Source organism: Cibotium barometz, chromosome 19, assembly GCF_041138505.1.
Source record: "Cibotium barometz isolate CiBa-2024 chromosome 19, ASM4113850v1, whole genome shotgun sequence".
Lineage (NCBI taxonomy): Eukaryota > Viridiplantae > Streptophyta > Polypodiopsida > Cyatheales > Cibotiaceae > Cibotium > Cibotium barometz.
Genome location: NC_141064.1, coordinates 19,202,610 through 19,229,628, shown reverse-complemented (window position 1 = coordinate 19,229,628; position 27,019 = coordinate 19,202,610). Strand labels below are relative to the sequence as shown.

Here is a 27,019-nt window from a genome sequence, read left to right as displayed (position 1 = left end):
TGTGCCGATTTTGTGTGCAATGTCCATGGCAAGCTTCTAGGGTATGGGATGGTGATGGTTCCATTATTTGCAGCAGGTGCTATGATCTTCATGCACACGATATGATTTTTGGCATGCTTTCTATTTTGGATGTGGACGTGTTCTATGTGTTGGCCCTCATAAGCTTCTGGCCACTGCCGAGTGGACTATGTCTACCTTCTGAGAAGAGTACGGCCGTACCCTTCTTAGAGCCCAGGCCACGTCTTCCTCCTCCATGCCCGTGTCTTCCTCTTGGGCAGAATGTGTTTCATTAATATGATCAAGGGACAATTAAGGGCATTAAAACGGGATACAAATTGGGTATTGCTATACTGTCAAGGCAATATCAGAGGGTGGCTATTAGAAGACATGTTTCCCCTGCACAATTAAGAAATCTACCTATCCCGACAAGCATACGACTGTACCTTTAGAAGAGTACGCCCGTGTCCTTCTCAGAGTACGCCCATGTACTCCTCAAGTATATACATGTTCCTTCTACCCCACCATGGTTGTGTCTTCAAGTGCACGCGCGTGTCTTCCTCCTTCGAAGCGTACGCCCATACCCTTCTATTAGCCACGTTCGTGTCTTTCAGAAAGCTAATTCCAACAATTGGTATTAGAGCTAGCTTCCTTGACACTTGATCTAGTAGTCTGCCTCCCTCCTCACTCATGACCCTGTTTTTCTGTCTCCGATTGAGATACCAGCTTAGGAGAAGAAGATATATATTGTAGTGTGCTGTATACAATGTGTATACAATGTATATAACATTTTTGGGACCCGCGAGATAAGATTCGGGTGCGTTTCGGGCGCGTTTTGAGCACCGCAAGGTTTTTGCCAACGTTCTGGAGAGGCATCATTTCGGATTGGTTCTGCTCGATTTTGGGTGTTTGGGCTGTGTTAGCGGTAAAGATTTGGTGTGCAGCAGCATCTACAATGTCTTCAACAACATCGACCATCATACTTTTGCTAGTAACACTCTATTCTCTACTCTGCATTATTCTTCATACACTTTGCAAGTGATTCAGTCAGTTGGTAGCCATTTAGAGTTGCATTCAGTGAATATTAAGTACTTGCAGTGTGTTAAAAGATTTTGCATTTGGTAGAAATTCATGGCTAGTAGTAGTGATATATTCAACATGTCTGGTAATAAGGATGGGACTAACCACCCATTGTGGTCCTATATATGATGAGGTATGTACTGGTTGCTAAAGGCCTTTGGAATGTGGTCAGTGGTAGTGAAACTCGTCCTATTTCACAACTACCAGTACAACCAGGTGCTGCAAGTACATCTAAAGTAGAATCTGATACAGATGTGGCTCTTCCACATGCACCACCAGTACCTCCCAGTGCTGCTCAACAAGATGGGATGGAAGAGATGCACAGGCACATGCATTTCTTGCACTTTCTCTGAAGCGAATCATTATTCCTCATATTCGGTCATGTAAGACTTCAAAACAGGCATGGGATGCACTTGTTGCATTATACTAGGTGCGCAATGAACACGTGTTATATATCTGCGCAAACAGTTGGAGTCTGAGCACATGAATGAGGGAGACTCAATGGATAGCTTCTTGACCAAGATGAAAGATTTTAAGGAGCAGCTTGCTAGTATGGATGAGATATATCCTGACGATAGTACATTGGTTCCCACAGTTCTCAATGCATTGCCAGATTCTTATCAGAGTTTTGCCTTTACCCTTAGACTCATGATGAAGGGAAATCCAAATGCCCTTACATTTGATGAACTAGTTTCACTACTCTTGCAAGAAGAGCAGCCTAGGCAAAACAGATCTGTTATGCGAGTTGGTGACCAAGCTTTTGTTTTGCCAATCAGAAAGGCAAGGTAAAGCTTCTTCGCATGGTGGCAATAAGCCAAAATCAGAATCCTCAGGTAAGGATGCAGAGAAAGAAGGTGATAAGCCAAAAAAGAATGGCAAGTGTCACTATTGCAGGAAATTAAGGCACTACATAAATGAGAAAAAGAAAGAATCGGGCATGGTTGTGGCTAATGCATCTGCACCAAGTGCAGAGAAGAAGGAATCTGTAAGTTTTGCTCAAGATGATTGGGCATGGACAATACATTGTAGTTATGACCCTTATGTTCATGATGTATGCATGTCAGTGGCAAAATTGGATGCTTGGTACTTTGACAGCTCAAATCAAATTTTGGTAAGTAGAGATGTTGTTTTTGTCGCAAACTCAGTTCAGCCCATGCTTTCATGCAAAAAACAACAGAATGTATGCTCACAAAACATGTTTGATTCACTCCTACCTTTTTTTATGGAGGGCAGACATATGTAGAGTAATTGAATGCTCAACCAAGTGCTGAAACAAAAAGTTAGTGCAAGACACAAAACAAAAAGTTAGCACTTGTAGAAAAAGAGACCAAGAACTTGGTAGAAGAAGAAAGCGCTAAAGTAGAGGAGATTAAACAAGTCCCCAAGTACTTTAGAACCTTCAAGATGGCCGATCTTTTTGTGCAATATGACTTGGCCCAAAGGACTCACAAACAAAGAGCTAGGGACCTCTTATGATGGTCCAGCCAAGGTTAAAGAAGTTAACCAAGCAGGCCTTAGCAAAAATCTGAGGCCTATCTACATAGGAGATGACCTCTTGGTCGAAGACGGAAAATATCGCATTGCTCTCCTCACATAATTCCAAGATTGCTTTGCTTGGAAGTACATAGATATGAAGGATGTACCTCTCGAAGTGGTCAAACATACCGTTCCCTATGGTAGATGAAGCAAGACTAGTAAAGCAAAGAGCATACCCCATGAATCCTAAATACTCCAAGATGGTTCGAGAGGAAATTGATAGACTCATAACGTCGGATTCATCTACGAGATAGAGCACACATAATGGGTTTCACCCATATTGATAGTGCCCAAGAAGAAAGAAAAAGTGCGAGTGTGCGTAGACCTAAAAAAGGTCAAGGACTCCATAATACGGGATCACTATCCTTTTCCCTTCACGGAGCATGTGCTCGAGAGAGTTGCAAAAGGAACGAAGCCTACAGCTTCCTTGATGGATTCTCTAGATATAGCTAAGTGTTAATCAATCCAAATGGTCAACATAAGATAGCCTTTGCAACTAAATAGGGCACATATACATATCGTGTCATGCCCTTTGGGCTAATCGATTCCCCAAGCACCTTCCAACGTCTAATGTGCACAGCCTACAAGGAGTATCTATAGAAATTCCTTGAAGTCTTCATGGATGAGCTTTGTGCCGATTCCACTTGGAAAGCACACCAAAATTTCTCGCCCCCTTTATGGACTTCTAATCATCTTTGAGTGGACAGAGGAATGCCAAGATGCGTATAACACCTGAAGAAAGCCTTGGCAAGTTCTCCCATCTTGAGGTCCCCCAATTGGGATATCATATTTCACGTCCACATCGATGCCTCTGCCTTTGCAACTTGGTGTGTACTAGCTCAACCCGACAAACACAATAGGGATTTCCCTATTAGTTTTGCCATTCGCACCAACTCAACGAGGCAAAACTCAACTATACCACCACTGAAGGAGAGGGGTTAGCAATGGTCTACACAGTCAAAAAAAATTACCATTACCTTCTGGCGACTCAATTCATCTTCTTTGTAGACCATCAAGCTCTCCTTTATCTTATGAATAAACCCTCTGTACAACCGGTAAGATCACTAGATGGTTGCTAATCCTGCTTGAGTTTGACTTCACTGATACAGTGCAAAAGGGCTCCCAACATGTCTTTGGCTGACCACATGTCACGCATCCCCAATGGAGAGCCACCAGTAGGAGTCGATGATGACTTCCTAGATGCTGCCTTGTTCCAATTGTGTGCTTAGGGAGAGGAGGTTGTACAATTCCTTGCTAAAACGGCCTACCCATTGACCCCACTCCTCAACAACAAAGATTGAGCAAGGTGCCTCATTAAAAAGGTGGCCCCCTATCAATTGATTGTGGGACAACTCTACAAGAAGGAGAAAGACATAATTGTAAGATGTTGTGTCTGCAAAGACGAGTATGTCTTCCTTTTAGAATAAACCCACTCCACCTATGCTAGAGGACACTTCGCAGAGACATCACTACTCGCAAAGTCCTCAAAATAGGTCTATGGTATCCCACCTTGATGGCAAACGCAACAACAGAATATGTTAGACGACGCGACGAGTGCTAAAATGAGTGGTAATTCCACACTTTAAGGATAATATGCCCCTGAACCCTGTCATGTCCTTACAACCATTGGAAAAATGGGGCATTGATTTCATAGGACCCATTAGTCCAACGGCTGGATACACTCAAGCTCTATATATCATAACTGCCATGGACTATTGCACTAAATGGATCAAAGCCAGGGCCACCCCCGCAAGGCTAATGTGAGATCCACTCCTAAGTTTCTTTATGAATTAGTGATCACTCTCTTTGGACGCCCTCTTGAGATCGTGAGTGACAATGGCACACACTTTGTTGATCAAGTGATACAATTCTTGTTACAAGAATTTAGAGTCACCCATTGAAAATCTTCCCCTTACTATCCCCAAGAAACTGGCCAAGCCGAGAGCACAAATAAATTCCTTTATACCATCGTGACCAAAATAGTTGAGGCCAACCACAATGATTGGGAATAGAAATTGCCTACTGTTCACTCTAGGCATATCACACATCCTATAGGGGACAACCACAAATGCAACACCCTTCAATTTAACCTACGGTTCTAAGCGGTCATGCCTATTCAGTTCTTGGTACCTAGCTTGAAAATTGCAATAAAGGAAAAACTCAAAAGCAATTTCCTCGCCTGCCGCCTGTTCGAGCTAGAAAAGCTCGACGAAACATGCCTCCTCGATGTATACAGCATGATTGTAGAAAAACTGAGGCGTAAACAGTGGTTTGAAGACCAACTCAAAGACAAAAAAAATTTAACGAGGGCGACATGGTTCTCCTCTACAGCACAAAAAACCACAAAAAGAAACTCAAATTTAGAGGCTTATGACCTTCCCTTATCACTGAGATAACCCTGCAAGGCATAGTCTGTATAGAAACGCTCGATGGCGTCAAGATGGCAGGATAATTCAATGGTAGCAAACTGAAATGCTATTATGGCCCTCACTAAAACCACACTAAGTGTCATTCATGCCAAAAAACAACCAAAAAAATAGCATAAAGAGATGAAAGAAACAACCCAATGGGAAGCTAAAGAGCAGCAAGCAAAACTTTGTAGCAAAAACATCAAGGTCAACATGGCCCAAGTAGTAGACCTCAAAGAAGAAGACTAGGAAGTGAAACCCGCTCGGTTGTGGTTATAGGAATGACCACCCCAACAAATTTCACCCAAAATTGGCTCTTATCAACACAGAAACTAATCAAAACTTGACGTCCTATGACACATGGCTCTCCCTCGGGAGGCCCTCATTAAAAGACACCCTAGCCACCACGGTCACCATAGTGGCCTCACAATTAGTTCAATGTTTAGGCATAATCACAACTTTGTTCCACATTGGCAACAACCCCTTGGAATGGAATTTTTATGTGAAGCCTGCAGGAACCATGAGTGAAGAATTATTTTAGGGCGCGGATGGATGGGACACAACTACTGCCAAATTGATTGGGACGCAAGGAGTGTCACCCTGCAAACTGGCCTCCGGCCCTTGCCCTCTGATAATCCACCCCAATGTGATAACCCCACTCCTCTAACCACTATCACTCCACTCTCCGACCCATATAGAACCATTCCGCTTAAGAAGAGGCCTCTCCCCCCTATGAATAACCAATTGCCTCACACACCCTCATCAACACCCAACTCTGCAGTTTCTCGAATCTACCTCAAAAACGCCACTACTGCTACTACCCCATTCACAGAACTAACCTCACCAACAAGCCTGACCCACCCCAAGAACACCTTCGGCCCCAAGGCACACAAGGCAAGAACTCTCACCCCTGGGTATCCAAGAAGCTCTCACCCCTGGGTATCCAAGAAGCTCCTCGTACCCCAAGGATATTGTGAAGGTGCTACAACTCTATGGATCCCCCATCAATCCACTTCCAAAACTCACTCACTGGCAAAACCAGCTCCTCGTACCTCTCGATAGCACTCAATTCGACAACCACAAGCCCACAAGGTACAAGAAAACCACTAACAAAAACACTCCCCAAGGTCGAATCATCAGCGAGACCACCATAGCCTCAGCCTTGCCCAACAACTACTTATAGGTGGATCCCTTCAAGCTCACAACTTCTATCAAGGAAATCAACAAATTTTGGTCCCTTGACAACCAAGGTACACCGTTCCTACCACTGTCATCCCAAATTTACCAACATTTTAATGGAAGACCAAGATAGCCTCCACCACTACCACCAGACCCCTTGACCATACAACCGCAGTCCACTGTCCCCGATAGTGATACACCTTTGACCTTGGCTACTCCCCCACCACTTAGCATCCAACTCCCTTAGCTACTCCCCCTATGGAAGCCTCCACACTTCTAATGGAGCTACCAACCTCGCCAAAACCCAATTAGAGCCGCCTTTTCACTCTAGCAAACTAGGCAAGGAGTCAGTACAAAACCCGCAATGGGGTGCTGGCTACATAGCCTTAGGTACAAAACCTGTTTACAGGGTGCCCAAAAAAAACAACAACAAACCATCATGAAGACACGGCCGTACCATCCTCAAAGACAAGGTCATACCTTCTTCCTCTACCTAAGACACGTACCTTTCTCAACAAGCTCAAGCCACACCCATACACTTCTAAAGGCATGGCCGTACCCTTCTCTCCCACTAAGACACGGCCATACCATTGTGAAAACATGGTCGTACCATCCTCAAGACATGACCGTACCCTTCTTGGAAATCTATAAAAAGGGGCCCACCACTTCCATTTTCTGCACTCTTTTCTCTCTCCCCCTAGCCAAACTCTTGCCTTTTTTTCCCTTGAGCTCGCACCCTTCCCAACCAACCTCCTACTCTCCACAGCATGGTTGAGCATTTCGAATTCTCCTACAAGGTCCTCACTCATACCCCTCAGAAGAAGAAGCGCCCGAAAGGGGGCCGTTTCAAGGAGTATGGCAAGCACCCCACCCAATTGTTGCACCAGGGCAAGACTCTTATGCGCCGGATTAGTGTGGCCGCATAGTCCACAGCCTTATGTGAAGAACAATCATAAGGTGGAGCACAAGCTCCTCTATTATATAGGGCCATGCCACACAGCCATCACAGATCCGACAATTGTGGCCCACTTGGGGCTCAGCAGCCTACCCACCTTGGAACCCTGGGGCTTGGACTTGCTGAATTGCCTCTACTTTACATAGACCTATGATGCCAATGCGGATACAGTACAGGTGCTAGACAACGAGTTCCACCCCTAGACAATCCACCTCAGCCTGGACCTCGTTCTACAGGCAACTCCATCTCATGCGCGTTGAGCAGCCTTATCTCTGCCTCACCGATGTGATGGCACCACGCTCGCACCACGTTCTTCGTGGCACTTAACACGGCTCCACCACACCAAGGATGAGGTCGAGCGGCAGAATATCACCCACCAACATGAACTGGTCATACCTACCCATGCCCTCTCTTTCCTTCTCACTCACCACCCGCCGTTGGACCACTAACCCTTTCAGTTGGTGCCATCTCTCTACCCTCGCCTGTGTCCAGCAAGGAGTGCCCATGAATTGGGTTAAGTACCTCCACAAAGAGCTCCACATGGTCTACGTGAACTCACAAGGGTAGCCTCACTCCTCACCAAGGTCATTTATCATGCTGCAAGTTGGACCTCCCCCCATCTATCCAATTGGAGGGTCCCAATGCGATCCCCAACTCTCTCCCTCTGCCTCGCCCCTCTCCAACCTCTCCACCTCCCAAGCGCCATCACCCTGACACTTAGCAACAAACAAGAGCCTGCTCCTCACCATGCCACACCTGGAATAGACATAGTGGCATAAGATGTTGAAGCCCATCGCAAGGCCACTGAAAAGGAGGAGATGTGCTGCACATCATTTTTTGACCAAAATCTATATGAGAAACCCCCGCCTCATGGGTCCTCTCCGCCCCCTCCTCACTTCTCTAAAGTCGGCACCTCCTCCCATCGCAACACCTTGGAGACCACCCTACACTAGGCACATACAAGAAACTTTCGCTCACAGGAAGCATATTCCGAGGGTATCCATTCCACCCATGGCGTGGTACCTGATTTCGCCCAGGGCTTCTCCAGCTTAGCCAGCGAGCTCGTAAACCAAATGAGCCACTATATGCACTAGTAGCAGGCAGTAGGAGCAAGTCTTAGCGGGGCAACAACAGATGCTGGTAGCAAAGGCCAACTAGCACAAAGCCAAGAGGCCCTTCACAAGGCCATGTTGGCTAACCATCACCTCCAGACAAGTGGCCCTGAAGGATCGTGAGGTCACCCTCACCAACACACTGGCCTCTCTCACAGAGCTTTAGCACGGCTCCAAGTTGCCCAAGATGCTGAGCAGCATGCCCTCCATTCCCTCTCCCTCGTCCAAACAGAAACCCATAACCTTCAACAGAGAGTGGCCCGCGGAGAGGAGGACAACCACACCATCAATCTTTCCTTCCAACAGTACAAGGAAGTCGTCGAGGGTGCCCTATGTGACAAAGAGTCCCAACTCCAAGTTGCAAAGGCCCAGTCCATTCAACCCCCACCCACCCCCTCTAACCCTATCCCCAGCACAGTCGAGAAGAAAGTAGACGCGTTGATGGACACCGCCACCGAGATCCCCACCCTCGCCATCCCTCCCCAAAACCCCGCCCAACTCCTAGATCTTAACTTCTGAGCCATTCGCCTCAACCTCCTCCAGCATAATGTCTTCCTCAATGAACCCATCTCCCCCTCCACATTTTCATACATCCTCACCAAGCTCCCCTCCACCTCCATCTCCTTTCTTGCCACTCTTTTCTTTCAAGGCCAACTTTCCTTTACACAACCCACCACCCTCTTGGATTTCCCCATCCACCCTCTTGGATTTCCCCATCCACCCCCTCCAAGCCAATCTCCTCAACTTGGCCCACTCACTTCGGTTCAGGCAACCCACTACCCCCGAAGACACCACCCAACTTCGCCGTCTTTGACAGGCTCTGCCCATATCCCTACTCCTCCTCCTGCACCACCGAAGACCTCTGCTTCCTCCACCACCGAAGACCTCTGCTTCCTCCACCACATGGTGTGGATATCCATTCCTTTGGCCTTACGTAGACGCCAAGCACAGCGCATGGAAGAACCAATAACCCCCATTGTCAACAAGGTTACCAGAAACCTCTCTCTAATACTTGCCCCATCACTTTTGAACTTATAGACGAGCAGCCTGCCTAGCGTCAGCCCTTTCTTCTCAAGACTTTTATCTGCGACGACGAGTAGTATTGCAAGGCACCACGTCACCTTCGGATCAATCACACCTATTTGCCTATCGCCGACGCTTGGGACCTCTTCCATAAAGGCAAGCTGTGAACCCTAAACTATGCTACAACTTTCCATGGTTCACCCCACCAACATCCCAAAGCCCCTGCACCACTGAGGCCACCATGCCTCATGAACATCCCACACCTTCATCGACATATATGAGCAAGTGCCCGATCCCACAACTGTGTCTACCATCCGCTTCTTCCACCTCATTATTACCCTTTTCAAAGCCTTCCCGAATTGGAACCACTATCAAGAGGGCAACCAAGGTCTCACCTTCAACCTCAACAAAGGCCCCACTCTAAAGTAGTTATTCGGCTACTACAAGTGCATCCCAATGGATGCCCGCCTGGTGCCTGCAAACCTTTGAAGGCATGATGGAGACCACTTTTTGGACAAGCTACAAGGTCTTCCATCGATCCCCCCCACATCTCAAGTCGTTGTGGCTCAACTTCATCCACACCTACTCCATCTGCTACTGCTAAGTACCCTTGCGAGCTCTGAGGATGGATCTAAATTAGAGGGAGGGGGATATGTTTACCACACTAACATCATTTTTAAAGCGTGGTTACGCTTCTTGTAATCCATTGTTATGTAACCACGCTAAGTGCTTAATGAAAAAGATATATAGGATGACCGAGCTTATAGCTTGTGTAATGCCAGTCATCACAGGAATGAGCCTAGCTATATAGAGCTAGACAATTAGTTTTGGGCCTGCAATTTTAAATGGGCGACCGGCCACTATAAAGATAGAGCTCATGTATATAAGTGATTTATGAAATATGAAATGAAAAAATCCCATTATCATAATTTAGTTTTGCCTTCTCTCTCTCTCTCTCTCTCTCTCTCTCTCTCTCTCTCTCTCTTGTGGCTATGGTGGTAGGCTTGTATTGGTTGATGCATGCTTGCTTGATTGTGGTGTGTGCATGTAGGAGATGCTTCTTGCCTTGTCTTCTCTCCCCCCTCTTCTTGTCTCTTGCTGCTCAAGATCCCTCTTGCATACACAAAGGCATGGAGTAGAGGTAGAGCTTTCCATAGCTCCCTTCCTGTTTGTTCTCTACCTAGCTTGTGGAAGCTCCATTTGAGTGATACAAGTGGAGGTGGAGTGTGCCCCTAGTGGTGAGCCCCTAACGGCCTCACATTGGGGAGTTAACCCTCATTAGGGTTGGCTAAGTGCTAGTCTCCGAACTGACCCTTGCATGGCATCTTTCTCTTCTTCTCTCCCTCTCTTGTGCAAGGTAGCATGTTGATTTGTTTAACATGGTGCTTGTAAAGATGCTACTGAAAAGATTTGCTCTCTATGACGAACTAATTATGTGCCAGCTCTTCCATCACCTTGTCTTCTCTGTGAATGAACTAGAGCTAACGTAGTCTACTGCTCAAAGAAATGCACCTGCAAAGTGTCAATCTTCAAGGATACTAACTCCCCCATAAAGGTCCCTTGTGCGTCCGCAACATGCTTGCTGTGATGAAAAGAAAAGCAAGATCATTAGGTTTGTTTCTTGTACATTTTAAGGAGCATAGAGTTTGTGTTGGATTCTTTGTGTGTGTGTTGAACAACCATCTACATAACTCATTATATGTTTTTCTATGTTGAACAAACATAATCACATGGCCTTCTACCATAGCTAATTACATGGTTTTGTATTTTAAACAAACATGATCGCAGGGTATTCTGACACTCCCAATAAAAAGAGGCAAGAAGGTTGTATCGGATCCTTCGGTTAGCAATTGCCTGGAATTCCCTACTACAAAGTTTGTGAAGACCAAGGCTTTTGAGGCATCTGTGAGAATGGGGATTGGAAACGGAGATATAGATGTATCCCACTGGGAGCCTCTTGAAGAGTTTGTTCATATGGAGTGTCTTAAAGGGATGTTCACATTTGTAAGGTCCCTCCCAAGCCATGTATGCATGTGTCTTTTAATATAGATTTCAATAAGAAAAGAGAGTGTAATTAGAAAGAGTGAGACAATAAGGCTAGAAACATTAGAAAAGTGTTAGAATAAAAATATTAGCTCCAAAAATCCTAAAAGAAATAAGAACATAAGAATAGTTCTATTAAGAGATAAGTATCCCCAAAAATAGAATTTCGATTTTAGGTGATAAGAGGTCATATTTAGAGTACTTTTACACATTTAGAGTCCATGCATACTAAAAATATGGAAAAACAACGTGTTTCCAAAGATGGCGCGTTTATGGCTATATACACACGTTTTTGCCTATTCTGCTCGCGTTGGCTTGTAGACCAGATGCCTTCCCGTTCTTTTGACTGGCTATATGACTATATTCTAAGTTTTTATCAGAAAATTATGGCCGAAATAATTTGCTGTTTCTGTCAGGGTCTCTACACAGAGAAAACTGTGAGAAGGCAGCAAGTAGTCTCAAGGTAATCCTAGAGTTTGAGATGTATATATCCCTTCATTCTTATCTAATATGTTAGAAAAGAAGCTTAGATTTCTATGGTCTTTCGAAGGAAGAGACCAAAACTCCATAGCTTTTCTTGTAGAGAAAGAATAGTAGACCGTAGTCCTGTATAAGAGAAGGCTATTTTGCCATAGACCTTAGAAAGAGAGAAGAGTCACAGTACGAGCAAGAGGAGATAAAGCTTGGAGATTATTGGATGATTTCTATCAAAAGACAAGGTATTAGAAGACTCTATTCTTATATGTCAAGTTCTAAAGCTCTTGTTAATACGAGCAAAGACAACGATAAACGATAAATTTCTATAAGGTATATACATATTTTGTTTTTCAATTATATATCATTCTTAGGGGTTGAGGTATGGCCCCGGCTTCTCTATTGATTGTTACAGTGATCTACTTGATTGATTTACCATTTAAAGTTTGTATTCTTTTAAACAACAGCATATGCCTTAATAAAGAATGTCTTATCGCAATCTCAAGTTGAAATGCTAAAATCTTTGTGAAAAAGATTGTTTTCTTAAAGAAGGTGACATGGATCCTAGTCATATGGTTTAGTGAGTAAATGGATTATTATCTTGGTTAAATTAAGGTACAGGTACAACTTCTCCCTGCCTTGACGCTGCCCCGTTCTTGTGCTTGTATAACCGGACAGCGGAGACGTTAGTAAGGCCCGGAGTTGGCCCATGGTATCCCTCATACCATTGGGAGAATGAGGTTTGCCGATTGAGGCGAGTGATTGTGATGCTGCCTAGTTCTGAGGACCCAGGCTAGTGCGGTGAATTAGCCCACCCTAGTGCGCAAACATCCCTCTGAGGGGCGAGAGGATCGAGCGATGGAGCCTGAGAGGGCGACAGGCCGGCTTGAGTCCTCGCCCAGCGGCGGCCGACGATGAGGTGTATGGTCCCGTAGGGTTTTGCTCAGCATGTAGAGGCTGGAAGGCCGAATTCTAGATCATCGGCGGTATAAAGGAAAAGAATAAGAGAGCCGGCTTGGCTTGTATGAAATTGATTCATGTTTAAACTTTGTTTTTATAAATCTTGTCTTTGGTATGATTGTATTGTAGAAAAAGGCTGTTTTAACAAACCTTGTGAAAAGGGCCTTAATTAAGGAACATGTTTATTTATGTCAAACAGTGTGGTAGGATTAATTAGAAAACAAATTGACACGTGAAGGGTGGAAAGTGGGAGGATGGAATGCCCCTACGGCACCATCCTATGGACGGGTGGACCCGATTAGTTAGGTAGCTTTCCAACAGATTAAGTGAAAGCCCTACGCTAGATAAATAGGTTCTCGGGCAACTCTATTCTAGAAGACTAGGCCATTGGCTACGCCTTGCATGGATGAGGAAAAAAGCGTTGCCTCTAGAAATCAAGTCTTGTAGTTGCCCAATTTATGTGATCAATTACCCTATGGGTGATTTGATTTTAGAAGACCACGCTCCCCCTGCGGGATAGAACTAGGTCTTACCTATGAATCGTATCCTTGAATCTCTGTATGGTCAAGGTGTCGATGAGTAGGAAATTTTCTCTAAGATAAGACTTAGTGGACTATCTTAAGTGTTTCCCCTATTTGTGGAAGGGGGGAACCTTACAAGTGGTATCACTTAGTGGACAATCTTAAGTGTTTCCCCTATTTGTGGAAGGGGGGAACCTTACAACATTAGAGAAGGGTGGTTTCTGTGATGGCACCCTCGCTAATAAGCATTGGCAAGTTGATAAAAAGGTACATGCAATAGGACTTCTTCAAACATAAAGGACGATTAGTGATGTGTACAGGCTTGTGTCAAATCCGCATGCACACTTTTGAAGGTATGCCAAGGCTTTCGAAGCGTCTATTGACAGTGGGGATTGGAAATGATGATATAGATGTATCCCATTGGGAGCCTCTTAAAGAGTTTGTTTGTATGGAGTGTCTTATAGGGATGTTCACTAAACCACATTTATTTCCAAATGGTGGTTTCTGTGATGGCACCCTCGCTAATAAGTATTGGCAAGTTGATAAAAAGGTACATGCAATAGGACTTCTTCAAACCTAAAGGAGGATTAGTGATGTATACATGCTTGTGTCAAATCCGCATATGCACACTTTTGAAGGTATGCTCGGTTACTACATGAAGGATTTGCATAAAAGCCATTTCAAGTTTTTTTGCCACAATGTTTCATGTGAAGAAATAACTCGTGTTCGGCAACTATATGCTCTGTATGGTCAAGGAGATCTGAAGAATAAGGTATGCCTTTCACCGATCAATCTGTTCGAGCGTGCATGTGTTTATGGATAATTACATACCAAATAAATTTGGTGCAATGCTCGAAAATACTTTGCTTCAAATGATACACACGAGAAAATATTACCTTGCTGCATCATGGATCATACCTAAAATATGCAATGGTATGGATAGAAAGCGAGCTTCATCAATTTAGAAAGTGATGAAAATCTAACACTTAATGCAATGCACTGACATTAAAAGTACTTTCTATGTAAAAATAATACAGAAGAAGAAAACCATGAAAGTGATCATGACAATGATGAACACAATGAGCCAGGTAGTCAATCAGAATCCAATAATAGTCGATGCCGAAGAAGAGTTTATGGCAGAAGTAGAGTGCAACAACACCTACATCTCTATCCAGGGAAAGAACTGTAAAGTTTAGGGAAGCAATTGTAAATGGACAAGATTATGTGCCTCTTTCTCCTGCCACCAGAAAATTTGCCGGTTTGCCAAAGGACCATGCTTGCTTTCTTTAAAGTACTTCTTTGGTATAGAGTATGATGTGATTCTTCATCACAAAGGCTCTGTTGCTTCTTTGTATGTACAACGTTTAGCTTGTCTACTCGTTTGAAGTACTCTAAAATATCATGTAACTAAATATATTTTGTTTGTTTGTAAACGAATTCATCTCATGTTTGTAAGCGATTTGACTACAATTCTTGTGAACATTGTTGCACTTGAAGGGTTCTACTAGAAGTTCAATGTCTTTTAATGTACAGCTCTATTGATCAATATCACGTGAGTGTGCATTAGTTAATATGCACACCAAAAAAGACATGAACTGGGTTCTCATATTAGTGGTGAGAGGGGAGTGAACTTTTATGGTTTTCTTCATCGAATGTATGATTGTCAAGTGTCTGGTTATTTCTCAATCTCTCTCTCTCTCTCTCTCTCTCTCCTTTCCTTTCCTGCTCACAATGACCATCCTTTGAAACGTGTTTGCGTCACAGAAGAGATATCTCTCTCATGCACACATCTCTCTCTCTCTCTCTCTCTCCCCCCCCCCCCTTCCCTGCTCGCAATGTCCATCTCTACTTGTACTCTATTCCCATTGCAGCAGAGATCTCTCTCCCTTTATCTCTTTCTCGTGCACCCATCTATCACCTCTCTCTCTCTCTCATTCTCTCTCTCTCTGTGTGCTTTGAGCAGTGCCTCGAGCAGCTCTGCATATAGGTATTGTTTATTCTAGGGTTCGGAGGAGGGGAGACAAGAAGATGGAAAAGCAATGAGGGTTAGGCAGCAATTCTAGGAACATTATGTTTCCCTCCCTTTTGCTCTTCCTCAATTTACGGGGTATTAGCAACCCCTTCCAGTTAGAGGCGATAGGGGAGAGAGGAGGGGGGCTAGGGCTAGGGGGGTGAGAGAGAGAGAGAGAGAGAGAGAGAGAGAGAGGACAGGAGGGCAGCGCAAGGGAGAGACGGAGGTGGCAGCAGGGAGGCCAATGCGAAGTAGAGCTGGAGCCTTAGATTTGACCCTTAGGATATTCATTAATTAGTGTCCGCTTGGCGAGCACTAATTAATGAATAGATTTGGCCACCCAAACATTTTTCTGCATTTAATTAAACAAAAGCACACATTTTCTGACCAATTTTTTCATTAATTATGAACGGAGATGTTGGCGGCGCCCATACCCTAGATTAAATTAGATTAATAAGGCATTAGATTAGACCAAAAAGGAGGCATTAGACAACCCTAACAAAAGGCATTACTAAAATAGGGCACCCACGCATCGTGTTTACGAATAGGATTCCTAACCCTAACCTGCTTGACTGTCCAGAGCGGAGAACAGAGAGAGAGAGAGAGAGAGAGAGAGAGAGAGAGAGAGAGGAGTCGCGCAGCAAGAGTGCATGCAGTTACAAGCTAAGAATCGTGGCCCTTCAAACCTAGACCGCAAAACACTTGCTGTCCACACACAGAGAGAGAGACAGAGGGGCGCCTGGCAGGCCTTAAATTTGATGCCTAATGTAAGGCTTCATGGAAAAAAAAAATGAAGCTTTGGAGTCCACAAATGGGCTTCAAATTGCAACCTTATACAAAATTTTGGGATTCATAATCTCTCTCTCTCTCTCTCTCTCACAGTAGTCTCCATATAAAAAAATCTGTACTATATCTACACTATAATATATAACTTCTAATATAGTACTAAGTTACCTTTATATAAAAATTTTATAAGATATCTAAACTAAAACACTATAATATATATACTATAATACTATAATACTATATATATATATGTGTGTGTATATGTAAAGATATATATTTGCACTGTATTATATATATATACTATATAGTATATATATTATAATTTATATACTATATTTTTTTGAAGCCTTGGTGATTTAGGAGGGCTTCAATTTGAAGCCTTGCATGAAAAATTGGGCTTCATGGTTGAAGCCTTTAGAATATTGCAAGGCTTCATTTGAAGCCCTGCACAGTCATTGAAGCCCAAAACGGGCTTCAAATTTAAGCACTGGCGCCTGGTGCCCGCCTCAAACAAAACAAAAAAAAACTTCCAATATAAAAAAATAAATCTCCAAAACCTTCCAACGACAAAAAGTAGCGGGACCTGGGTGCCCTATTTCAAACTAGCTTTTCTCACGGGTTATAATTCCTGCACTTAAAGAGACTGCCCGTGGGTTTTAATGAATTATAATCGAGTCTCTTTCTCTTACTTCCTCTCTTACCTAACACAAAGTTGTGTATACTGAATTTTCTAGTCAGTTGTGTACAAACTTATCTACGTTGGGCGCACACTATTCAAAAGGCAACTACACAAAGATATTTTTTCGTCAGTTGTGTACAAACTTATCTACGCTGGGCGCACACTATTCAAAAGGCAACTACACAAAGATATTTTGGCATGCACAAAACTCAAAGTCAACGATCCTTTCCTCTTATATGCAAGTAGCATGACCCTTTTACGATGGGTTGAAAAGGGACAAAAAATCTTTTATATGTACAAAAACTTGTCTAGCAATTTCAATTGTATATTTGTTCCTCCTTTTGACACGTTCCTACGCATGATCTATAGATCAGATCTTTACTACCTTGACTTTTATATGCGAAAATAGTGTGCACTTAGTGTAGACCAAGAGACAATGTTTTAGATGGGGACTCGTCAAGAACTTGTGCTTTTGTAAGAGCGCCACAATCAACCTTGAATATTGAATTCTATTGTAACATGAAATGCATATTGTCCCACCAAATCTCACCATCCCGTAGTAAAGAGCACCATAATCAACATTGAATATTGAATGTTCTAGATAGGAGACTCGTCAAGAACTTGTACTTTTGTAAGAGCGCCACAATCAACATTGAATATTGAATTCTATTGTAACATGAAACACATATTCTCCCACCAAATCTCACCATCTAGAAAATGAATTTAAATTTATGCATAATAAATTTATGCTAAAAGTGGAGTTTTGAGCATTATTCATTTGCCAGAAAAATAAAGAAGGTTATGCACAGAGGAGGAAGCTATGGTTTTGTGAAGAAAATTCTACACTATATTTAAAAATCTCATTTCTCAATTGCTCATTAGCTGAGATCTAATATTAAATGAGCCTTTTTTAATTTCTCATTGGCTGAGAAATTTTAAAGCTAAAAACTCTTTTGCTCTAAAATTACGATCTTTACTCCCGAGCCTGCGTCAAGCGCCTCATAGTTGTCTCTCATTGGTCGAAAAAATATTACTTGTATTAGTTAAAAAAATATAAGTATTTCTTATTATTAATTTCTAAATAATCTATTTTTTAATTTATTGTATTCTTAACCTTCTAGCTATACACATCAACGAAAGCACAATTTTTTTTTTCATATTCATCAAGTGTGGCTCTATATTTTTCTAAAATTTGTTAATTGAAAAAAATTTAGTTGAAAATTCACTGCCTTGATTTTTTAAAATTATTAAAGCAACTTCTTAAATGCTTTTAAAGTAAGAGTTTGGAAAGGCAAATTTTTAAAGCTGGCATTATGGCAATGGAAGAAATATGGATAGATTTCTATAGTGAGTACAATATAAATAAAAAAGTTTTGAGATGTCAATAAAGTGGAGGTGCCGAATCTTTTCATGCATGCTTAAATCTACTCAAACACACACAGGAAACAACAATTCCAACATAATGCCCAGCATGCACTTGGAGTGCATTCGCAAGACAAATGTAGTAGACATACATATCCACACAAAAACATGATTATGTCACCATGCATTTTCCCCTCCTTTTATAAGATGCTCCAATGCTACCACAGAATTTAGAGAGGCAAGTGATAACAAACCTATGTCAACAAAGCCCGCCCTTCTGTCAAAACTACATCATGACTTGATTCCCCCCTTAGATGCTCTTATACTGCCACACTCTTTCAGCATGACCACAATTGGAGAAAAACCCTTACGCTCTATGCATTTAATGCAATCAAAACCATGCTCTCATTAGACGTATCCTAGGATAAGTGCCTTTTAAGAAACATCATGCCAAAATATATCATGAAAGCATTTCCCTTTGTCAACTGCTCCTCTACTACCACACACTTTCAACATGCAAATAAAGGTGATTGTAATTGGAAAGACACTTGTGTTGTATCCATTTAAAACAATTTAGTGCTTGGTCACTCAACATATCTCCTGATTAGTGCATGTCAAATGACAAGATGCCAAACAAGAAGGGACCTCCCACGAATACACATACACACTCTCTCTCTCTCAAGCAACCCCCATAGGTGAGCTAATGAGAGAAGCAGTTGCCTCCACGTTTCAACATACATGCAAGTTAACAAATCATGTGTGAGAGAGGGGGAGAGAGAGAGAGAGAGAGAGAGAGAGAGAGAGAGAGAATATAGTTGTGTGAGAGGAAAGAAGCACCCTCCATAGGGTTTCAAACTACTCTCTCTCTTTCACACACACTTGTTCTTTGGAACCCAACCCTCAAAAAATAAATAAATAAATAAATAATCCCTCTTATTTGGGAAAAAAAAAACAGCCCACCGTCCGCACCCCTCCCCTTCAAAAAGAAACAAATCCCTCGCTCTCTTGACACACGTTTTTCGTGAAAAACCCGCACACACACACACTCACCATGGCGTGCAGAAGAGCTGATGAGCTTCCATTAACGGGGATTCAAGAGATTGTGGAATCATCGGGGGAGCACTTGGTGGCGGTACCGCAGGCCTTCATCCGGCCTCTTCATGACAGGCCCCAATTGTCCCCGATCTCCTCCTCATCACTGCAATTTGATGAACAAGCTGCTGCTGCTCCTCCTCCTCCTCATCAGCAGCAGCAGCAGCTGCTGCTGCCCATCATCAACATCTCGGGCCTCCACTCCCCGCACACCAGGCCCCAAGTCCTCCAGCAAATCGGTCAAGCCTGTACAGATTGGGGCTTCTTTCAGGTCCTTTCCATCCTTTGTTCTTTCTCAATCCTAACTTGCTGAAGTAAAACAGTCTTGGTTGTAACGCTCGTCGGATGAGCTCTGTCATAGCGCCTAGATTTTTTTGGGGGGGGGGGGGTTAGAGCGCAGTGCAATCAAATTAAGTGACGAGACAGTCTCATGTATGAAGTAGATGTTGTTGTAGTGGAGTTCTTATTAGCTTCTCAATGCTTTGTTAAAGTTTGTTAAAGTTTCTTAACAAAATCATGTAAAACTACACTATTTTGCTATCAAGTAAATGTTGTAGTAGTGGAGCTCTTCTTAGCTTTTCAATGATTTGTTCAAGCTTTTCAATGATTTGTTCAAGCTTTTTAACAAATCCTCATGTAAAAATATACTATTTTGTTGACAAGTTGTCATCCGCAATTTGCTCTAGCGGTAAAAGGTTTGGGCTCATAATCAAGAGGTTCTCGATTCAAGTCCCCTCTAGGCCCTTTCAGAAGGACACGTATGCTCCTCAGGGGTGTTCATGGCGGCCGTGGTTCTTCCCCTTTCTCTTGGGGTACTCTTTTGTAGTAACTCTGCTTGCCCTCACAAGGCTGTTGTCATTGTAGGTTCTTGCCCGAGTATCATATGTGCGTAGGTCTGCGTGGTTCTTGCCCGAATTGATCTAGTGGCTTCAATTGTTCAATATGTGCGTAGGTCCGCGTGGTTCTTGCCCGAATGGATCAAGTGCCTTCAATTAGTCAAATATTTGGAAAGGATCCACTCTCTTGAAAAAAAAAAACTATTGTGCTGACAAGTGGTCCTAAGGTATCAATGGTGATGCAGGCAGTCAACCATGGGGTGAGGGATGAAATAGTGGAAGAAATGAGGGCAGCTTGCTTGAGATTTTTCAATCAGCCAGCAAGCGAAAGGAACAAGGTAATCAAAGCTATTTCACTACCACAGTCGCAGCACACATTCATATTTCGAGGATATACCCTGTTCATCAGAAAAATGTTTCATTGTCAAAAAAAAAATCCGTGCACTTGTTCAATCCCTGTTTCTTACATTGGGTTTTTTTTTTTGGTGTGGGAGAGACATAGTTAAATCCTCGCCACATTCAGCTTAACTCTTTTCAAACTAGAATCCCATGAATGGCACTATTTGTACAAACATGGAACTTTTTTACACAAGCACTAGTTTAAATTGGAGTTGTGAAAGATCATACTATGGTGTCATTATTTACAAGCACTAAAGATCATTGTAATTTATACTAAAGTATTGTTATCTACAAGCATTGAAGTTGAGATGTCAGAAATATGACGCCCCTGTGGCCTACACTACGAGCTTCAACCCTTCCAAGGAGGTGACACGTGATTGGAAAGACGTACTATATGTGCGCGACAAGCCTGGAGTGGGTTGCAACGGTTTCGACATTGCTCCTGAGGTTTGCAGGTATCTTTCCATTATCAATAAGCTCCATTTTTTTATGTTGTACATAAGTGGTTATACAAAAAATAAAATAAAATTAACTACTTCAAGAAAGAGTAGTGTCTAAGTATCTCATCTTGGCCACCATAAGATGTGAATTTTGCATTGTATATATCTAAATGATATACCTTTTGGGCTTAATAATATGCACACAAATGGAGTGTGGAGCACTTAAATACATTGCTTTTCTTTGTTGTTGTATACTTAGGGAAGCCTTCCAAGAGTACAGAAAAGGGGTGGAGGAGCTTGCAAATGTGTTATATGAGGCCATTTTCGAGAGCTTAGGCTTGAGCTTAGCCTTTCTGAAGGAGGTGGTGCCGTCCATAGCTAGACTAGTAATGGCGGTGAATTACTACCCTCCATGCCCGGACCCCCGTCTCACTTACGGAATAAGCAGGCACTCCGACATCGGCTCTTTCACCATCCTGCTTCAAGACGAAGTTCCTGGTTTGCAAATTAGAAAAGGAGATGATTGGTTCTCAGTAAAGCCCCTTCCTGGTGCTTTTGTAATCAACATGGGTGACCAAATTGAGGTTTGCTCCTAAATCCAGTTTCTATAAGAAGAAACTCTCTCTCTCTCTCTCTTTCTCTCTCTCTCTCTCTCTCTCTCTCTCTCTCTCTCTCTCTCTCTCACACACACACACACACACACACACACACACACACACACACACACACACACACAAGTGTATGCAAGCGCATGCACACACACGCACATGCATGTATGCACGGGATTTGGACGTATCCTTGAATCTACTCAGCACACACCCCATCCCCACACACTCACACATGCGAGCACACGTGCACGCACCCACACACATACACATGCTTGCATGCACGCATGTGAGGTTTTGCATGTATGCTTGAAAGTACTCATGAATGGAATATTTAAATGAAAATCTCTCTCTCTCTCTCTCTCATGTGTGCTTTTCATGTGATACTCTCTCATATGTGTTGTTTTCATGCTTACAGATACTGAGCAATGGAAAGTACAAAAGCATTGAACATAGGGCCATTACAAATGCTGAAAAGCCAAGAATGTCAATTGCATGCTTCTATGCACCTAGCGAAAATGAGAATATTGCACCCCTTCCAAATTTTGTAAGTGAAAGTGAACCAGCTCTCTATAAAGAGGTGAAGTTTAGAGATTATGTGAGGAACTTCTTCAGCAAAGAATTGATGCCAAATAGAGTGACTTTGAATTTGGCAAAGTAATTTAGATACGTTTGAAGGTTTCTAATACTCTTTTCCTTCTAATACATTGAACGTATCTTTGTTTTGTATATACAAGTGGTATATGGACGACATTTTGAGACAATGTAGATGTTTCGTGTTTTCATAAAGATACACCCAAACTTCTTGCAATCTCTTGATTGAATTTTAATCACCTTATGAATCATAAACCCAAGAATGTGTAGGATTCTTTTGTGAGGTTTTACATGGCTTGTTTTATTAGAGGGTTTAGTTTTTGCATCATCAGCCACCATCGTTAAATGAGAGGGTTTACTATTTTTTGACTTGTTTTATTAGAGGGTCTAATGTGTGCATCATTAGCCATAGTTTTTTTTTTAAAGAGAGTGTAGGTCCTTCCACCACAACCTTTACGCACACACCCAAATACCACATGGAGGTATCACACTTTCCAAATATCACCCCAGAGAGCATAGGTGGCCCTCTTGAAGAGGCTAGAGGAATTTGCAAGTGACTTTTTAGTCATAGTTAATTAAACATTTGGTAAAATCCCCCTTATTAAATCATGTTAGAGTTTAAATGTAGTGATTTCGGAAAAATATATTTGAATAGCATAATTTTGGAATGTCAATAAATTTAATTTAAGTGCTATTCTTTGTAAGATGACCACAATATTCATCAATGTATCATAAAGTTGTATTTTTTCATTGCCTTATTAATCATCACTTTTCAAATGGTCTATTTGTTTTTAATGTTTTAATGAGAGGAACAAGAACAAGATGACAAGCACAAAGTGAGTTTTGAACCACCACATGCACCCTCAAATATCATTATGCTATGACTACGTTGGAATTCTTTTTGCAAAATATACACATTTCCTTTTTATGCACCCTTGTACCCTAGAGAATAAAATCTCCCACCAGTTGATTAGATACCACCATCTCTCTCTCTCTCTCTCTCTCTCTCTCTCACACACACACACACACACACACACACACACGTATACACATGCAACACACAAATCATAAATTTGTCGTTTCTTCAAGTGAGTTGTCTTAAATGACAACTCACTTTAGGTAATGCATTAGAGTGTGTGTGTGTGTGTGTGTGTGTGTGTGAGTGAGTGAGTGAGTGAGAGAAAGAATCAAAATCTGAGCCTAGTCTTAAATTTTTTTTAATAGGAAGAGAATTTTAGCAGTGTAGACTTTTCACATGCATAGAGTAAAGGATCCATTTTGCTTAGACTCAAAATTGTGTTAACACCAAGTATTAAAGACTATGGTACATGCACCACATTAATAATGAAAAAAATACATAAATCCATCATTTATTTTAACTAGGATGAAAGTTTTAACCTTGAAAATTTGGTTGTAGAACTTGTTGCACTACCAACAGTATTGACAACAAGGCATGGTAGCAATAGTGTATGCAATTAGAAGGGCACGATCAAAAGGGAAAGAATAAAGTAGGATGCCATCAAATATGTCACCTTGTTGCGATTAGAAGGGCACGATCAAAAGGGAAAGAATAAAGTAGGATGCCATCAAATATGTCACCTTGTTGCGCTCCTTCCAACAAGAAGGAGCACAACAAGGTTAGATTCACTACATTAACTACCAATTGTACTAAAGGATATTTCTTCCGTTTGTCTATACTCATAAACAATGTTTGAAAAGAGACATGCGAGACTTCAAGGAAGTAGAATAGAGGTGACAAAATAGGGAACAATCAGCTCGATCCTTGCCTCATTGTGTAATGTGGTGGTGGGCAAGATAATGGGCAATTATTATGAGCCCAGCCATGGGGACTTGAGGCTCGACGCCCAAGAGTAAGTGAAATGTGAAAGAGGACTCCCCACTAGATAAGTGAAAATGGGAGACTCTGTAGGGATCTAATTTGTGTTGTGAATGTATCTTGAGTCAAGCTAATAGAGTTTCCATTAAGGCTTCTCCCCTTCGAGAATGCAAGGTGTTGTGAATGTATCTTGAGTCAAGCTAATAGAGTTTCCATTAAGGCTTCTCCCCTTCGAGAATGCAAGGTCTAGTTCTCCCATCCCTCTCACCTTACCCCAATGGTATCAAATCTTGATTTTGATCCACTCAAATCTTTTCAAAAAAATATCAAATTCAAAGATTCTACCTGCATGGACTTGTCTAGAATGCTCAAGTTATCAAAAATTGAGCTTTGAAGCTCATCATTTGGATATTGGAGCACAAAGTCATGGTGAATTTAAGTTGTTGTCTTGGGTATGTGAAAAGATATTTTTATGTTTTTTCTTAATAGAGACATAGCTGCACACACTTCAACCCTCATCTACACACACACACACACACACACACACACTTACATTAAAGCATAGGGCTCTTTTCTTGATATAGGAAGCCCTCGCTGCTTGCTTGTGATACCTTGTGAGCTTTCTTTACGATACCCTCATTTTAGCTTACCTACCCACATGTGCTCATGTGCATTGACAAGTAGATACCTTGTGAGCTTTCTTTACGATACCCTCATTTTAGCTTACCTACCCTCATTTTAGCTTACCTACCCACATGTGCTCATGTGCATTGACAAGTAGATATGATGTGAAGCATGGCTCTATAATTCTTTAGCTTCTTGTTTTGTAATTTTTGGGTGGAACTGAGCATCTATGATGTGATGGTGGCGTTGTAATAGTTTGTGGGGGAGCATCTATAATGCGATGACGGTGTTGTAAGAGGGAATTATGGTGTTTGTGAGATTGTAGGCTTTATTTTGATACTCTCTTTTCCCTACACTTGCCAATTCCAATTAATTAAGAGGTAGACATGAGGAAAGAGTAGGCCTTGGCATGAGTTGGAGATGGGCCAAGGCCAGAGTGTTTAGTTAATCCCCATCATGAGTGCATAAAGCGGCACAGGTGGATTAGGTACATGCTGGAGTTTCTCCGTCTCACTGCTGTGACAGTGCCATATGATAAAGTGGCATGGGGAGGATTTGGTACATGCTGGAGGTGACCCATGAGATGATCCTCCCCATGCCATGATAAAGTGGAATGGGGAGGATTTGGTACATGCTGGAGATGAACCGTGAGTATCATTTCCAAATTAGACCTCACACACCTTGGATTATAAACTTAGTGTGTGGGATACAAAGACCTCATTTACCTTGGACTTTAAACTTGATGCATGGGATATCAAATGTATTGCAAATAGTGTACTTGATGTACACACTTGGCTCAATGGAATGTACGTATTGCAAATTGGGTACTTGAGGTACACACTTGGATCTATGTAATGAATGTATGCAAAGTGGAAAAGCACAAGAAGATATGTATGTCAAAATGAGATGCTTACTCTTACATGCATAACAAAGAGGACATGTATGCACAAGATGGCAATGATGCCCGTCGTTTTGGTCATCATAATTCTTTTGGTCATGAAAGAGCTGGTATGCATGCAAACAGGGGGTTATGGTCATGGGGGCAATGATTCTCACCCCTCTTATCGAAATGCATGGCACATGGACTAGCCTACTCATTAAGGGAACCAATGATGAATTCAGGGGGACTAAAGACAACTTGAGCCTCTCCACATTCAACGGTGAATCGTCTTCAAACGAAGAATTAGATGAATGCATCAACAAAATGGATTTGTTCTTTGAGATGAACCCATGTAGTGAACGAGCAAAGGTGCTTTATGCTATTTTACATCTTGCAGGTTATGCCCATAGATGATGGTGTAACCTTTTCTCACTAATGGCTATAATATCACCACATGGGATGCGGTTGTGGCTGTAATGAAAGAGCCTTTACTTCCAAATTTGAAAAAGAAAGGCTTGTGAGAGAGAGTGGATGGATTGGGGGAAAAAAAAGGCTAAAGCTATCAAAGAGTACACTCATGGTTTTATGAAGCTCATAATGCATGCTGGTGACTTTAGTAAAGCGTACAAGGTTCTCAAATACGTGAAAGGACTTGATCGCCTAAGTTGGAGGAGATGTACAATCCCAACAACCTACTTCAATTAAAGAAGCAATGCAACTTGCTAAAATCTATGAAGAGAAGTATGCTTCTCCAAAAGAAGGGATCGACCTCCAATGCTCCTTTCTCATCATTTGATCACCATTCCAAATTATCCAATAGTGTATGGTGGTGGATTCAAACCTTCATATGGAGCTCCAAAGAAAAATTGTAGACTTGGGAATACTTTGGTTGTGTTTTCATTAGGAATTTTTTGGACCCAAAGAGGGTCTCTTGAATTTTTTGGACCCAAAGAGGGCCTCTTGGATTAACTTTTGATTAGGAATGGACCAATAGGAAGAGGTTTGGGTGCACATTTTTAACTTCTTTGACCCTAGGGGGCCTAGGCTTTGGTTTGCTAATGGGGCCTAATTACTACTCTTGTCCCCCTACCTCTTGGGCCCAAACTTAGAGGTCCCCCCACCTAGAATCGCGCAGATTAAAAACCCTAAAAATTAAAAAATTTTATTTTTTTCCCAAAAGTGTGTTTTTCCTCTCAAACTTCCCCCCAACATACTCTAGGTTTGGAAAGCTTATTTTGAACCTCTTTCTTCCTCTTCTAAGCTCTCCATTGCTGCAGAAACTCCATACCTCTCAAGCTCTCCCTCCTTGTCAAGCTCCCTCAGTCTTAAGCTCCCTCTCCCTCTTTCTTCCTTTTCTAAGCTCTCCATTGCTGCAGAAACTCTCAAGCTCTCCCTCCTTCTCAAGCTCGCGCCCTCTCAATCTCCCTCTCTCTCTCTGAGCTCTCTCTCTCCCTCTCAAGCTCCCTCCCTCTCCATTGCTACAAAAACTCTATCCCTCTTTAGTCTACTCTAGGTTTAGGAAGCCTATTCTCAAACTCTAACCCTCTTTTAAGCTTTCCATTGCTGCACTGAAAACCCTGAACTTT

General features: G+C 42.3%; 1 protein-coding gene across 2 annotated transcripts; it reads left to right on the top strand.

The window, feature by feature from the left end:
* Positions 1–19,139: 19,139 nt before the first annotated feature.
* LOC147628305 (protein DMR6-LIKE OXYGENASE 2-like) lies at positions 19,140–22,227 on the top strand. Of its 2 annotated transcripts, none has more exons than XM_086814144.1 (5): positions 19,140–19,489; positions 20,300–20,392; positions 20,769–20,908; positions 21,153–21,477; positions 21,917–22,227. In XM_086814144.1, exons 1-5 carry the CDS (start codon positions 19,178–19,180, stop codon positions 22,157–22,159), a joined length of 1,113 nt encoding a protein of 370 aa, XP_086670270.1. In that variant the 5' UTR covers positions 19,140–19,177; the 3' UTR covers positions 22,160–22,227. The 2 variants fall into 2 exon arrangements, with proteins under 2 accessions (XP_086670270.1, XP_086670269.1); XM_086814143.1 differs by having other exon boundaries at positions 20,757–20,908.
* The last annotated feature ends 4,792 nt before the right edge of the window (positions 22,228–27,019 follow it).